This window comes from Triticum aestivum, chromosome 2D (genome assembly GCF_018294505.1).
Source record: "Triticum aestivum cultivar Chinese Spring chromosome 2D, IWGSC CS RefSeq v2.1, whole genome shotgun sequence".
NCBI classification, from domain to species: Eukaryota; Viridiplantae; Streptophyta; class Magnoliopsida; order Poales; family Poaceae; genus Triticum; species Triticum aestivum.
In genome coordinates, this window is record NC_057799.1 from 192,145,290 (window position 1) to 192,161,109 (window position 15,820).

General features: G+C 45.1%; 1 protein-coding gene and 1 non-coding gene across 2 annotated transcripts; both read left to right on the plus strand.

The window, feature by feature from the left end:
- The first annotated feature begins 7,065 nt into the window (after window positions 1–7,065).
- On the plus strand, window positions 7,066–8,938 carry LOC123052508 (cytochrome c oxidase subunit 2-like). Its single transcript, XM_044475717.1, has 2 exons — window positions 7,066–7,468; window positions 8,679–8,938. The coding sequence occupies exons 1-2, from the start codon at window positions 7,081–7,083 to the stop codon at window positions 8,936–8,938; spliced, it is 648 nt and encodes a 215-aa protein (XP_044331652.1). The 5' UTR covers window positions 7,066–7,080.
- A 1,175-nt stretch (window positions 8,939–10,113) lies between these two features.
- On the plus strand, window positions 10,114–10,187 carry TRNAD-GUC (transfer RNA aspartic acid (anticodon GUC)). The gene has a single exon. It is a non-coding gene; the product is annotated as a tRNA-Asp (tRNA).
- Window positions 10,188–15,820: the final 5,633 nt, after the last annotated feature.

A 15,820-nucleotide genomic window follows, 5' to 3' on the forward strand; every position in this document is an offset into this window, starting at 1 on the left:
GCAGCAACTATCCATTTTCTCAATCAGATTACTGCGTGTGCGCTTGTGTGCTCCAATCTTGAGTAAATAAAGCAAATATTTCTGAGCTGGGAATCAGAGGAAATGCTCTGACTCAAATCCAGGCACAATTTGATATGTCGGAGACCTGTGTGACTCCCTACATGTATTTCAAGAGTCCCTCAGGATCATATCACAATAAACTAGACTAGTCAGGATGCTCCAACTAACAATCTAGAATCCATACTTGATAGGATCAAGAATAAAAAGCATGATATCAAGAATAGCATATTGAAAGATCCCAATCATTTTTCTTGATAACTTCTTCAACCTACGTATTTTCGTATAAATTGGATCAATTATTAATAAAATAAGGAGCAAACATAGGTATCAGATATCAGGAACATAAGCTTACCCAGGAGAAATGCACTTTGTGTTAGTCCGATCACTTAGCTTTTGCTTTCGCACTCCCTACTGATGCCTATTGCATGACTCTCATTCAGTCAAACTAGAATCTGTGTTTACAGTTGGAACGATGAATGTAATCCTACTATTCTTTAAGGGTAGGGTCATCTGAGTACGGTACTATGGACACCAGGGCATATTGAATATAGTCATATAATTTGGTGTGCTGACACACCCAGAAAGGTTTCTACCTACGCAAGGAAAATGAAGAAAGCAAGCCAAATACTGAAATGTATTAAGCTATCGATCGGGGGACATAACACTATGAGGGTTGTTAAGGCGGGGCTAGGAGCTTGATATGCTTCCGACTCAGAATCAAATGAGCATAGGGGACCCTCGTCAACATTCATATTTCTACCCACCGGTGGATCATCGGTCACCTTAGTTCCAATTTAGCTACTGTTCATTTTGTTGAACTCCAAGAAGGACCGATTGCTGCGTACTCTTGAGAAACAAGATGTTATGACGCTGCTGTGCCCGCGGTCCAATGATCCACCTATGTTTGTGTCGGATCTTATCTATGCTGCAACCAGGCCATGGAATATGGAGATGGTCAGAGAACATATGTATGAGATGGACGCCGAAGCAGTAGCGAACATTCCCATCAGTCATGTTGCCCAGCCGAAAATAATGGAAGAGGATTTTTCGTATCACATTCGTACTGACTTAACAGGATCCGTCTCCCATGGTAATATTATGACAGTCTCTCTTGCCCCTTCGTACTTTCTTGAAACAGGAATTTCTTGGTGCTCAACTGCTTATTCTTCTTTTCCTAGTACCGGTATAGCTAGATAGAAAGCGCATTCAATCGAGAAAAGGATCAACTGATCCACCTCTTTACTTTTTGGTTTTTATTCGGCTGTTTCAGCATAGGTTGCATTTTAAAACAAAAGAAAAGAGCAAGTTCCCACAGGCGAAGAGTTGCTTCCGAGAAATCTTTTACCCCCTTTACGCCCTTCGGGGCTGCTAACAACGAGCTAATACACAGGAACGACACGGCTCCTACACCGCTTAACTCCAATAATAGAACATGGTCCCACATCCCTTGCATTTGATAATGAAACAATCAGAATTTGTTGAATTGAAATATGTTCAATCTCATTTCTTCTTTTACGTGGTTTTGGAAACTATCAATTATCTCTTTCCTCGGCTTCCTACACGGATATAGCCGTAAACGGTATCTAGTAGGCAACATGGGAACTACATTAGCTTAGGGGGATCGGGTAGCGAGCGCTCTCCTCGGCAAAGCAGACAAGAAGCAATTCCACCATTGGGAATGACACGCCCCCTTCCCTAGGGCTACAGGTATTTACACGCTGCATTGAACCTAACGCTAGAGCGAGTACTACGATGAAAATTACTTTTACGAGCGATACCTTTGTCTTTGGTGCATGAGTTGTCCTCCCAGCGGTGTGGTCCTCAGTTTCGGAAATGACATATTGAACTGGTATCTTTAGCATATAAAAAATCCTTTGTTTGATGGCATCCCTCCTCTAAAGCTGCTTCCTTCCTTTCCAGATCGTAGTGGTTACGAGCATAAGTGCAATTCAAAGCGCATTCAATAGTTGTATTAGATAGTTTAGATATAGTGACCCACTAGTTCGAGATGCACTGACCTTGGCCATTGCCTGCTAACTATGGTCATTATATGTCAATTCGGATCGCACACCGGAAGCAAAGATCAGGGGATTGCCAACTTGAATGAATGTAATCCGGTTACGGTGTAGGGGAGATTTATTATTGAGTTGATAACGCACTCCGTTTACTAACATTGAGAACTATGCCATGGAATGGAATATTCCCATTTCCGATTGTTGAAAACAAATGCGACTTTCAAAAGGCACATCAAATGTATGGACACAACGATTTGCCCACTGATTCATTGATTCATTAGCTGCGCTGCTTTTATGAGTTCCACTGACGTGAAACTCCGAAGGAAGAGCCCGAAGGGAGCTTATTCATTCCTTTCGTGGCTTGCCATGGTTATTTCCTTGCCCAGGGCACAGTCTGGTTATCTATTTTGTGCCTCATCGGGCACCCAAGGGTTTATCTTATGAATGGTGCGATCCGGCATCCTTGAAGCTCGGAACTCCTCTCTGGAATTTTGACCATGAAAATGCCATTTACGCTTAGCAATGAAGAAATCTATTGAACAATCTGTTTCATTGCAATAACTCGCTCTAACAACTCCTATTCCCACGGCATTACCACAAGGATTTCCTGTTTCCCCGATCCACCAGCTACGTTTGCACACTTCCAAATAGTAAATGCTCCCGCAGTTGGAGTTGAGACTTTCTTATCCCTCTTGTTACGACGGATCGAGCATATGATTCTTTTCTTGATTGAAATCATTCACTTCTCCTTGAAATCGTCACAAAGTAATTGGAAGAAGAAGTGCTTGAGAAGCTCATGGATATATTCTATGGTGGCTTCTCCAATAGTTCGAGCCATAGCTTCATTTCATTGTTTCTATAATTTTCTTCACTTTATCATTGCCCTCAAGTACAAGTAATTTCTGACAAACTTTCTTTCCCATGGTTCGGGTGGGCATAGATATGGATGGCAGGACAGGAGTGAAGATCCCTCATCTAAGGGCTAGACCGGACGTTTCACTGTCTGATGACAAGTGGCAAACAAATCAACCTGAGAAGGATTCTGCTATGTCAAAAGTGTTTATATAAATGAATTATTTAACGCCAAGATACCAATAGCAATGATGGATAAAGCAACTCCATCGAGTAGGGCTTAAAAGGCGGGGACTCTCCTGGCAAAGAATCTGAACGATCTGAGTTCTTTTCTGAGAAAGAAGAAGATGCAAGGCATGGATCCAAGCCTGAAGGCGGCGTGGAGTGTTATTATTATCGTTACTCCAGAGAATGGGAGGCACTCTATTCTTGCAAAATGCAGTTATGAAATCTATAATCTAGATGATTCTGGTTGAAGGGGACGATGCAGCCTAGCGGTTACGAGCTTTTTGTTCGATTCAAAGGATTTCCACTTGATTAAAGCTATGGTGCGAAATAAACTACCAATTAGGCAATGCGCGTCTCTATTTCTTGAATTCTCTGGTCTAGGCAACCCGAAAGCGTTGTTTAACAAAGACAAGTCTGAATTTGAAATGCAATCCGGCAGAGAAAATAAACTTAAGTAACCACCAGTTGAAACTGAGCGAGAATGCCTCTCCTAATGGAAGTTACAGGCTCAAACAATACCTAATGGTAGGCAACTTTGCTACCCGAGCATCTGTTTCTTATTAAGAACGACATAAATGTTGATTTTCTACTCTCGGGAGTAGGTAAGGGGGACTATGCCCAATAAAATAGGGACTACGGTAGGCATGAAATGAAACTTCTTATCTTAGGTATGGAATTCCTCCACATTAAGACACCAGCCTACCTTTGACAAGTCAATAATCAATCACTAGATTTAGGATCACAAGCCGATGCGATGCTTCATGTTGAAATGGGTTAGTCTGCATCTGAGAGACCCCGCATAGCTCTAAAATGGTTTCAAGCTTTCCTCGACCTCATGAAATGAACTAACTCATACGAAGTGAGCATATTATCATAGACATCCCTCACGATAGCGAACTTGAAGAAGAAGCTGTTTCGACATCTACTTTATCCCAAGTTCAATAATGCTCCAAGTACGGGTTTTCAAATTCATTCCTCGCTAACCGCGCGTCATCTTCAGTTCACGATTGAGGCTCAGATGGAGACTGATGAGATACAGGCTCTGGCTAAGGTTGACATCCAGGCTCTGGACAAGCGATAAGAGATACTTTCTGAAGGATCCAACTAAGAAAATGAAATGGGTTAGTGGGAACACGCAGTTAAAGCGCAAAGGTAAGGATGAGCTTGAAAAGTGCAAACTTGAATGATAGCTAGTGGTGGATTGAGACTTTTGAGCTTCTCCATCGCTCACTTTTGCGGAAGCTGAGTCCTTTCTTTTTAAGCAAGTTCAAATCTAGCAAAAAACGAGTATCAATCTGTCCCAAGTGCGGACAGGAGAAGCCAGGTCGGATTACGACATTGAATTGAATTGAGTGGCCCCTTCCCTTCGCATCACAGCATCAACCCTGATCACCTCACTTTACGTCAGTATTGGTGAGCATGCCACAAGATGTGCGATTTTATTGGTTACTCAAGTGTCCAAGTGTAAGTTTCAAGTATTCTTCTTATGACAGACTGAAGGCTTGTCAGTGCGCGAAGGTTCTCTGGATTGGTTGTGGTGAGCGTCGGGCGAGGGATTGTCAGTGTAAAGCTACTGTTAAACTCCATGTTGTTCAGGAAATGGTGGAATTATCGCAGAGTACTGCTGCAGGCTATTCTATGTTACAGTACCATGATGACTCTGCTTCGGATCTAAGGGTCCTCTCCGCTGAAGCTAATCAGAAATCTCCTACACTCCGTTCCATTCAGTTAGCTTGCTCAGTTTGAATGCATCATTGCCATCTCACATAGAAGCTAAAATTGTCATCTCCTGAATCTGTGCGTGCAAGCAGCATCAATTTATCACCTAATGGTATCTTTGTTCTACTGGCACATACATTTCGATTTCCTTGGTCAACGGAAGTCACCTTTTCTTTTTCCTTGTTTCCGTCATGCGTCGATTCAACATTCGTTGGACTTTGTAGCTTCAAGGACGTAGTCATCCTCTCAAGATTCTAGTCATGATATTGCTTAAAAAGAAGCCCGACTTACCTATATTATCAAAGGACCCAGTCGAGCCCTAACTAGAAAAGTGCATGGGTGACCAAATTTAGGACAAAGTAGGCGCGGAAGATCCACATGCAACGAAACATCCCTCACGAGTTCCAAACCTGACCTTCTTTAAGCTGCTTCGACTACGGGAACCACAAGGAAAATGGAACACGAGCGGGAATGTGGGACTGGGTCCTTCCATATAGTTGGCTTGATGGCCCTTGTGGACAGAGCCTGTTCTCATTAGAGAATTGACCTTAGAACTTTGTGATCAAGACCCGTGGTTAGTCCAGTAGAAACTTGATCTCCGGAAAGGAGGTCCGCTTATTTACTCATCTGAAAAAGCAAAAGGTAGGTAGGCTGTTTCAGAGAAGAGTACGTGGGTTTTGACATAGCCGGATATGAAAAGAGACCCTAATGAGCAACTTTTTTTATTCGTAAACCCTTCTTTCTGTGCTTATGGAATCAGCCAGTGGCAGGTCTTGGTGATTGAATTCATCCCGTTTTACTTTGTTGAGTGCGATCTGGTATTGACTTGCCCTTATTTTCCATCGATCGGGTAGTTAGTTAGGTCCCGCGGACAAGAAGTCCTATATACTGAAATAAGAGGAAATCCTTCCAGGCATCGCCGCTAAGGTGCTCTTTTGATAGAGTTCTATACCTTCCCCTCCCTTTCCTCTGTATCCAGGCCTACGCGAATAGCTGCTTGCTTATCAAAGAAGTCTGCTCACATGATTGGAATATGGCTCCCGTATGCATGCTATTCTGGGACTGAGGAATGCCTTTCTATGGTGGGCCCTGAGGTCGGACTCTTGCTGCTTGATTCAAAACCGAATTCAATAGCAGCAACATATTGATGATGGTGCCTGAACTACCTATTCTATTACCTTTTGGGAAGCCCCAAAGCCACATCAAGCCCTATGCTATGGGTGAAGGTACTCTCGAGACCGTCTGGATTGAAGACTATCAAGCACCATAGGTGGTACCAGCATTCCCTGTTGATAGGGCATTCCAATCTCTGGGTAGTTGCCCGCCCTACTTCATTCCTATCTCCTTCGGCGTCAGCCCCATGTACCCCCTTAAACTAACCACTTGAATTCATCAGGATTTGTTAGGTTGAGTGCATTTTCTTCCAAATCCAGTCAATTTCAAGAAAAGTATCGAAAAATCCCGAGGTTAGGCACCTTTTTTCAGTGAAATCTTGTTTTTTCCCGCATTAATTAGTTATGGGAGAATCCTTGCTTCCTCAATGCTCTTGCCTTCGCGGTCCTATTAAAAGAGACACAAGAGGTTTTAGCACCGGCATCTTTGGATCAAAAGATCATTCCATCCTAGAACCAACACGACGACTTCTCCTTGCCCGATTTGAAATGGTGATGAATATGAAATTAGGAATATATATATATATGGACAGATGAACTATGCGTCATGGAATTCGGATCATTAAAGAGGCAGTGTAGACAGTTGTCTAAGTGTGATCTTCTTATATCCCCATGAACTGTTCAGCTTGATAGACCCAAGGGGAAATAGATTCTCGAAAGGACCTTTCTTGTCCGTAGCCCCGTTGGAATCGCTTGATATCTCATTGGCATGACTAATTGATGAGGCCGACTGCCTAAGTAGTACTCATGAGGTCCTTGATTTCTTGTTAGTCTGTATCTTTCTCTTTAATAGTATGGTATCCAGGTTCACCTATTTTTTCCGTTGTTGCTCTTCAGAAAACACGTATAGTAAGTAGTCTTTGTCGATTGGACAAACGCTCCAGTGTATGCGTTATGAGGCAACTAGCATTTTGTCATGGAAGTTCGTGAAAGAATGTTCTTGTTTTTTGTTGGAAAAACCAACGCTGACGTCAGGATCAATCTCCTTTCCTTTCTCTTTTCGGGAGCAGAGCTGCAAAAGATGGGAAATTCCAATGATTCTTCGTTCATTATCATGTCGATTCCTCACAATCGCTCTTTGTGATGCTGCGGAACCATGGCAATTAGGATCTCAAGAGGCAGCAACACCTATGATGCAAGGAATCATTGACATACATCACGATATCTTTTTCTTCCTCATTCTTGTTTTGGTTTTCGTATCACGGATGTTGGTTCGCGCTTTACGGCATTTCAACAAGCAAACTAATCCAATCCCACAAAGGATTGTTCATGGAACTACTATCGAAATTATTTGGACCATATTTCCAAGTGTCATTCTTTTGTTCATTGCTATACCATCGTTTGCTCTGTTATACTCAATGGACGGGGTATTAGTAGATCCAGCCATTACTATCAAAGCTATTGGACATCAATGGTATCGGAGTGCACCTCTTAACGAGGGTGATTTAAGTGCCACGAAATGTACCGGTGGTTCGCGAAGCATCTGGCTTACCGGTCATCTCCCATTCCCATCGTCGAGAGACTAAAAGAACTATAGCATGCCAGAAACGGGGAGTTGAGGTGGTTAGACCTATACCCCGAAATGCTCCCAGCATAGGAGCCTATGGTTCCATTCTTGTTATTGCTGGAGGTACACATACCTCTTCTCGGTGTGGTGGAGCGATATACGAAAAATAGATGCTAAGCTTGCAATGTCCGATAAGGGGCTTCAATAGTGAATCTATCGGCACCACAACAGTGGCATACAATTTTGGACCTAAGGGTTGGTCCCGTTACCTTTCGGAATGGGGGATCCCCGTTGGCAACAACCACGGTAGTAGTTGCGGAACTACTGGGCCAAGAGAGGACAACCTGTTGTTCCTGCTCCTCCTTCTTCGCTTCGGGGACGGAGGTCCTACGGTAGGTAAGAGAACGCACAAGCACTTGACCGAAGGGGATCAGCACTTCTACTCCTCCACCGAGGAGCCATTCTTGCGAGAAGCAAGGGATGTCGTGAATGGTGGGACGTCAAAGAAAGAGAAATGACCTCTGAATACAGTGATCCTATGATCTAGATAGACTCTGTCCTTTTTTTAGATAAGGGTGACTCAAGACATTGGGGGTGGGACCTGCTGGCATAATGCAGGCCGGAACGTGGGAATTCGAGGTCTCATGAACGAGTTTTTTTCATGGACAAACACACTTTCCGGTCTTTTTTATGGATCCTTTTAGATCTACGGGCCGGCCATTCACATGAGCATAGGGAATCTATACTCGAGCCTTCGACTTGGCCCCTGGCAGGATAGGTGAGGAATCACTCTTGAGATCTGATCTATTGGGGCCTACAACTTCGCCAAAGCTGACTAGCATCCCTTTCCGTGGTGAACTGGCCGTCCCATACCTTCATTTTGTCTCATGTGTGTCTTCCTCGGTTCCAGCTTCACTGATGTAGGTAGGGCTGGGCGAGAAAGGGTCCCCTCTTGCCTATTAGTAAGCGGGCCTTCGATTCCACCGAGGTCTTACGGTCTCATAGAGGGGGAGAACTACCTAACTAAAGAAGAATAGTGCTCTTTATAAATAAGAGTAGGCATGGAGAGCTTTTTGCGGGGAAACTTGCAAGTCAAGTTTGGGGGGACGCGGGCGTCGACCCAACCTTATGAGTATTCAGACTATAAGAGTTCTGATGAACAGTCACTCACTTTTGACAGCTATACGATTCCAGAAGATGATCCAGAATTGGGTCAATCATGTTTATTAGAAGTTGATAATAGAGTGGTTGTACCAGCCAAAACTCATCTACGTATGATTGTAACACCCGCTGATGTACCTCATAGTTGGGTTGTACCTTCCTCAGGTGTCAAATGTGATGCTATACCTGGTCGTTCAAATCTTACGTCCATCTCGGTACAATGAGGAGTTTACTATGGTCAGTGCAGTGAGATTCGTGGAACTAATCATGCCTTTACGCCTATCGTCATAGAAGTAGTGACTTTGAAAGATTATGCAGATTGGGTATCCAATCAATTAGTCCTCCAAACCAACTAAACCAGGGAAGCTGAAGCGGAAATGCAATTCTCGGGTGAGGGAAGGGGGAAGCTCCAGGAAGGCTTCGCTCTCTTGCTCAAAAAGCTCTAACGCTCGTTTACGAGTGGAGTGCATAAGCCCTTATTGAAGTAGGGTGAGGCCTTACTACACGAGCTCGTAAGTCAAGCACGGAATGAGCCTTGTCTATGAAGCTTCGCTTCATCATCTTGCTTGCTTCTGGCGAAGCTTAACGCACTATAACATAGGCATGCATGATGGTATGGTAGGAAGACTCCTTTTAAGGCCGACCACTACATAGGAGCGATAGGAAGCCAAGCCGTCAAAAGGAAAGGCGAGCAGCCCTGATTGCAATAGCAAACGGCCTACTTATAGCCCGATTTATACCCTTTCTCGGGGACTTCAACGGGCCTTACAAGCTCAATAAATTGAAATTCTTCACCTTTTCCTCAGACAGTGGGAATGCATTTTCTTACTTGATTGACATTGACAGATATGTGTACCACACCGAATAAGCAATATGTCATATGCTTGATGTACCAGCCAAGCCAGCTCTTTTTTTCTCAGTTCCCTTATCCTTAGCGCAAAAGTAAAAAGAAAATGAAAGAGAGTTTGTATTTGCAAATGAAAATGAATATGGATCTAAATAAATTAGATAATCAATAAATAAGAATTGGAATAATAGAAAAATATCCTTCGCCCCTTATCTCTTCATCATCGTCGGTTCCGTCACTTGTGGAATTCGTTTAGAATCTTGTTGACCCTACTCACTTACTCCTATTTTCCTTATTTCTTTTTCTACATAATTAATTAGAACTTTGTTGAAAGAATGGGGTTCTCTCTGCGGGGGCGCAGCCTCTCTTCCTTTTTGAGAAAGATGGGCTTGTTTTTTTTCAATAAGTTCTATTGCTTTGACACATTTAGTATATAACATAATATATATAAGGAAATTACTAAAGGCGAAGGGCATTCTGTTGTACAGCTACTTTGGTATAGTTACAAAGGTAACCGGTAGGTGACTGTTGAATCGACAGTAGTTACGAAAGGGGGAAATAGTTCAGTTGGTTAGAGTGCTGGTCTGTCACGCCAGAAGTCACGGGTTTGAACCCCGTTTTCCCCACCCGATCTTTCTTTCTTCCCGAGGTCATACCTCTGCCAACTTTACCCTGAGTTTCACTAAGGCATATAACCCCATTCGGGTAAGAGGAGCAAGCAGTGGGGAACATTTATTTATATGTGTGTTAGCATCAACAGCATCTTTTGAAAGTAAATTACATCGATCCTCGGTGCTAGGTACTCAGGTAAGTAAATCCCGAGGATAGAACTAGAGCAAGTAAGCTCATCGCACTATCAAGTCAGTCAGGAAATAGTCTGCCAAGCTTAAGAAGAAGTGAAAAGTAAGCAAGTTGTCATCTAGTGAGGGCTAAAAGACACGGAGAACATCCCCCCTCTATTTGCCAATAGCTTCCGCCTTCCTCTCTTTCATTTCATGTCGGTTCAGCTGAGCCAATAGATTCCATAGGCGGGTCAGTTATAGCTGTAGTAGCCTTTGATTAGGTCCTTTCAATAGACTTTCTGTAGCTATAATTCGGTAGACTTTCCGTAGCTCAGTACTGCTGATCGTTGACGCCCGCAACTGTACTTACGGCTGTACTTGTGAAAAGAGATAGAGTCGTCTCGCTATGACTCAAAGATGGTCAAAAAGATAATAGATGGGCCACAAAAGGTAGAGGAGAGGGGGTAAGAAGAGTAGACTTACTACTGGATACAAGATAGGGTATACAGCTAAAAGGGTGAGATAGAGGAATGAAATGAGCCAGTGAAACGGTCCACGACCACAAGTATTGAGTTATAACCATAAAACTTGGGGAGTGGCTCAAGAAAATCCATTGAAATAGAAGACCCAGGTTGTAATGGAACAGACAAAGGTTGAAGAAGACCAGCAGGAAGGGTGTGCTCACTCTTGTTGAGTTGACACACATTACAGTGAAGAACAAACTTGGAGGGAGAAAAATAAACCAGAAGGGACCCATTGTTTCTGTGCAAGTCGAACAATGATGGAAAAGCATCCAGTATGTAGCCGACATATGCCAACAACCCAAATGCACATATGCTAGTTAAGTTGAAACTCCTAAATTAAAGCGCAAGCAACAAAACTACTTTTTTGAAGGCGCGGAGCGTTGAAGAAGAGCATAGCTCGATTAACACAACTAGGGGCAATATGGTTCATTTTCCTAGATCACCACAACAAATGTCCCTACCAGCTATTGCCAGTGAAGCTGAAACCATGGCTACCCCTCAACAAGCCTCTAGCTCTTATCCTAGGCCTGAACCGCCTGAACCTCCAATTACCGTACCATTGGTACTGAATACGACCACCACTCACACCTATTCCAGAACTTTAAACCCCTGACCACCTAGACCTCTCTAGTAGCAAAGCAACTAAAAGACCCAATCACAAAAATAACCCTCTCTATCCCCCTCAAAACCTTGGCACGAACACTTGTTTCCAGCCACCTATGGCCTTCCTCACAGCTCAAAACATGATAATATTGACCTAATCCTGCACCTCCACCACCACAACCAAGACCCAATTCAATACCAAATATCCAATTTTCCCAACCAATACTTTTGCCCTATGCTGGAAATTCCATGAAACCAGAAGTGCCAATATATACTTACCTTAACCAACCGCTTCCAACTCAACAGCATGACCCGTACCAATACCTGCAAGAACAAAGGCCGCAAAATCAACATCAATATGGGCAGCAGATACATCAACCTCCTAGAGTTTATTTTCTAATATTTGAAGGGGCCAGGTCTTGGATACAAAAGTGTGAACATTACTTTTCGGTGTACCAAGTTACGGATTGGTACAAGGTAGAACTTTCGGCTATGCACCTTAGGGGGAGAGCTGAAAGTTGGTACAACAGTTTCTTAGTGAATAGGGGACAAGTATCTTGGCAAGAGTGAATTCAAGAGATTGTAGAGAGGTTTGAGGTAAGAAATGTGGTTGGTGTAGTTGATGAGTTTAATCACTTGAGGCAAAGAGGAAGCCTAGAAGAGTACAAGTCACACACAATTGGCAGAATTGAGGGCTGCCATGTTGAGGTGCAATCCCTATTACGATGGCAACCTTTTTCGACAAAGTTTTCTTGGGGGTAAGGGTATTGTAAATAGAGATAGATGTTTCGTCCGGCTCTGAGAAACAATTCGGCAACCTCGCTCTTCCCTTTGCCTCTTCCACATCTATTTTTGAAACTTGATTCGGTTGAGTTTGAAGCAAGGATCTAATCAGATAACGCTTTGTTCTCCAATGAATGGAGGTGGAATAATTTATTGAGATAGAGAAAGCTACATCTCGACTTTATTTAAACGAAAGAAAAAGGTTAGTCCTGCTCCTAGACTTCCAATTCCAAGTAGTAGTGACGTAAAGGAACATGTTTAGGAGAACTTTTTTTATGTATTTCATATAGCGATCGCTGAAAGTCAGTCAATGCCCTGGCTTCAATGAATGAAGACCGATGGGCTATGAAGTGGAGATGATGTCATCGTGTCATTGCTCATGATGTCTTCACCAGGATTTGACTTACCAATGTGAGAGGTACCGTGCCAGTGGTTCTATCATTTAGATAGAGAGTGATCTTTTTGTAACATCCCCAGCATCACACTACAGTAATCCATTATGATCAGTGCCAAGTCATCTTGGTTTACAAAGCTTAATCTTGTTGGGGTAATATCTCAACTCAAATCCCTTCTCTGAATTCTATTCAAATTCAAAGTGAAATTTGAAGTTGCAAAAAGTTGCGGGAAAAATGTTCATTAGTTAGCAAATATTCCAAAACAATTTGATGTTAAGAAAAGGAACATCACTATGTTGCTAAAATGAGCAGTAGCAATTAATCCAGTGCAATTCTAGCATTTTAAAATGCTACTCCAATTACGAAAATTCCAAATGGATTCAAATAATTCCCAATCGTATGGTGGCAGTGCACCACTGCCCCTAGTATTTGTTTTCAGCAGTGGCACATTTTTGCCAAAGATAATTAGTGTAAAAGAAAATGCAAAAGGCTTCTGTTAAATGAAAACAGAAAAGTTTTAAAAGAAAAAGAACAGGGGAAAGAAAGCCTCCTGCCCTCTAGGCCTCGGCCCACCCGAGCTGGCCTAGTGGCCCACTTCCCCCGGTCAACCCTCTCGTCCCCCTGTTCCCCTGACCCGAGCCGGGCGCCCGTTCCCGCCGGACCACCTCGCCGGCTCCGTCGCTACAGCGCGCCGCGGGAGGATAAGGCCGCCACGACGCGCCTCGGGACGCCTCCTCTCCCACTCGCCTCTCCCAGATCCACTTCCCCTCTCCTCCCTCTCCCTCACGCGCCCGCTCCCTTCTTCCCTCTCTGTTCGGGCACGGCCGACGTCGCACCACCGTCGATCTCGCGGCCGCCGGCGCTCTTTGGTTCCTCCGACGAGTCTGGAAGGCCAGCCGGCCTCTGCCCCTTCCTCCTCGACCGGCGGTTGGAGTTCGGAAACTCTACGCGTGCCGGATCGACCCTTCGTCAACCTCGGGCCGCCAGTGACCTCCTCCCTCACCGGCCGGCCACTACTGCTACTAAGCCCCTCGAAGGCCTCCTTGCGCCGCGGCGGTGAGCTCCGCTCCTCCTCCCTCCTTCTGTCGCTCTTTTCCGCACCCGTAACTGCCATCGCCATGGATGGCCGCGCTGAGCTCCATCGTGCAGCTAGTCGCCGTCGTTGTAGTCGTTGCCAAGGCCGGGCAAGAACGTCAACGTGCTCAGGGCGCCTCCCTGGTGCCGCTCGAGCCTCCAGCTCGCCTCCTCGTGCCCTCTGTCGCCGTTGGCGGAGATGGCCGAACTCCGGCGTCCGCCTCGCCGCATGCCGTCGTCGTTTTAGGCCTTCCCGAGGCCAACCGTTAGCGCCACGCGACGCGCCTTGCTCCCCTCTTTCGAAAGCCACCTCGCGCGCGCAAAACGGTGGCCGGAGTGCATTTTCCGACGAGTTTAGAGGCCACGCCGCTGCAGGTTTGGTCGCCGGCGTGATTCCGGTGCCGACGCCGGCGAGGTTGACCTGGCGCTGACGTATGGGGCCCGCTGAGCCACTGACGGGTGGGCCCAGTTGACTCATTGACTGGGTCAACCCACTGACATGTGGGGCCGAGTCAATAAAACGAGTTAGATAAATAGAAAATCTGTTAATTAAATTGATTAATTAATCTATTCACCAATTAGACACTGACAGTGGGCCCTGCTTGATAATTAGTATTAGATTAGTCCAATATACCCTGTTTAATTAGTCCAGTCACTGACCAGTGGGTCCCACTGGACCCACAGGTTAGGTTTGACCAGTCAATGGTCACAGTTGACTGCTGATATCGTTGTGATGTCATGCTGACGTCTTTTTCCATTTCTGTTAATCTAAATAAATCCAGAAAATGGTTTGATCTTTGAAAAATCATAGTAATTAAACCGTAACTCGGATGAAAATGTTTTCTACATGAAAGTTGCTCAGAACGACGAGGCGAATCCAAATACGCGTTCCGTTTACCTGTCAGATGCCTCTAACTATCTAAACATGGAACATTCCCCCTCCGGTCATCTATCTGACACAGGTTCGGAACCGGGAATACATTCCCGGTTGAATTCCCCCTTCACCTATATCGTGTAGCCATGCGTTAGGTCACACCTGGCACAGCATATTGCCACGTTATGCTTTGTGATGCTATGTTTGCTTTATATTTACTGTTTCTTCCCCCTCTTCTCTCGGGTAGACCCTGAGACCGATGTTGCCCCTGTGATCGACTACGTCGACGACGACGACCCCTCCTTGCCAGAGCAACCAGGCAAGCCCCCCCCCTTGATCACCAGATATCGCCTATTCTTCTCTATACAGCTTGCATTAGAGTAGTGTAGCATGTTACTGCTTTCGGTTAATCCTATTCTGCTGCATAGCCTGTCATTGTTGCTACAGTTGTTACCCTTACCTGCTATCCTACTGCTTAGTATAGGATGCTAGTGTTCCATCAGTGGCCCTACACTCTTGTCCGTCTGCCATGCTATACTACTGGGCCGTGATCACTTCGGGAGGTGATCACGGGTATATATTATATACTTTATATACATGACACATGTGGTGACTAAAGTCGGGTCAGCTCGTTGAGTACCCGCAAGTGATTCTGATGAGAGGGCTGAAAGGACAGGTGGCTCCATCCCGGTAGAGGTGGGCCTGGGTTCCTGACGGCCCCCGACTGTTACTTTGTGGCGGAGCGACAGGGCATGTTGAGACCACCTAGGAGAGAGGTGGGCCTGGCACTGGTCGGCGTTCGCGGATACTTAACACGCTTAATGAGATCTTGGTATTTGATCTGAGTTTGGCCATTTGGTCTATACGCACTAACCAACTACGCGGGAGCAGTTATGGGCACTCGGCGTCGTGGTATCAGCCGAAGCTCTTTTTGACGTCAGCGACTGAGTGGAGCGCGCCGCATTGGACCGTAAGCTCGCGCTTGTATTAAGGGGTCTAGGTCTGCTTCCGGCCGCGTACGCAACGTGCAGGTGTGCAATGGGCGATGGGCCAAGACCCCTGCGCGCATAGGATTTAGACCGGCGTGCTGACCTCTCTGTTGAGCCTAGGTGGGGCTGCGACGTGTTGATCTTCCGAGGCCGGGCATGACCCAGGAAAGTGTGTCTGGCCAAATGGGATCGAGCGTGTTGGGTTATGTGGTGCACCCCTGCAGGGAAGTTTATC

Coding starts and splice junctions, on each gene's coding strand:
- LOC123052508 (XM_044475717.1), top strand. CDS start 7,081: ATGATTCTTCGTTCATTATCATGTCGATTCCTCACAATCGCTCTTTGT. Junction 7,469..8,678: donor TGGACATCAATGGTATCGGA/GTGCACCTCTTA, acceptor CGTCGACCCAAC/CTTATGAGTATTCAGACTAT.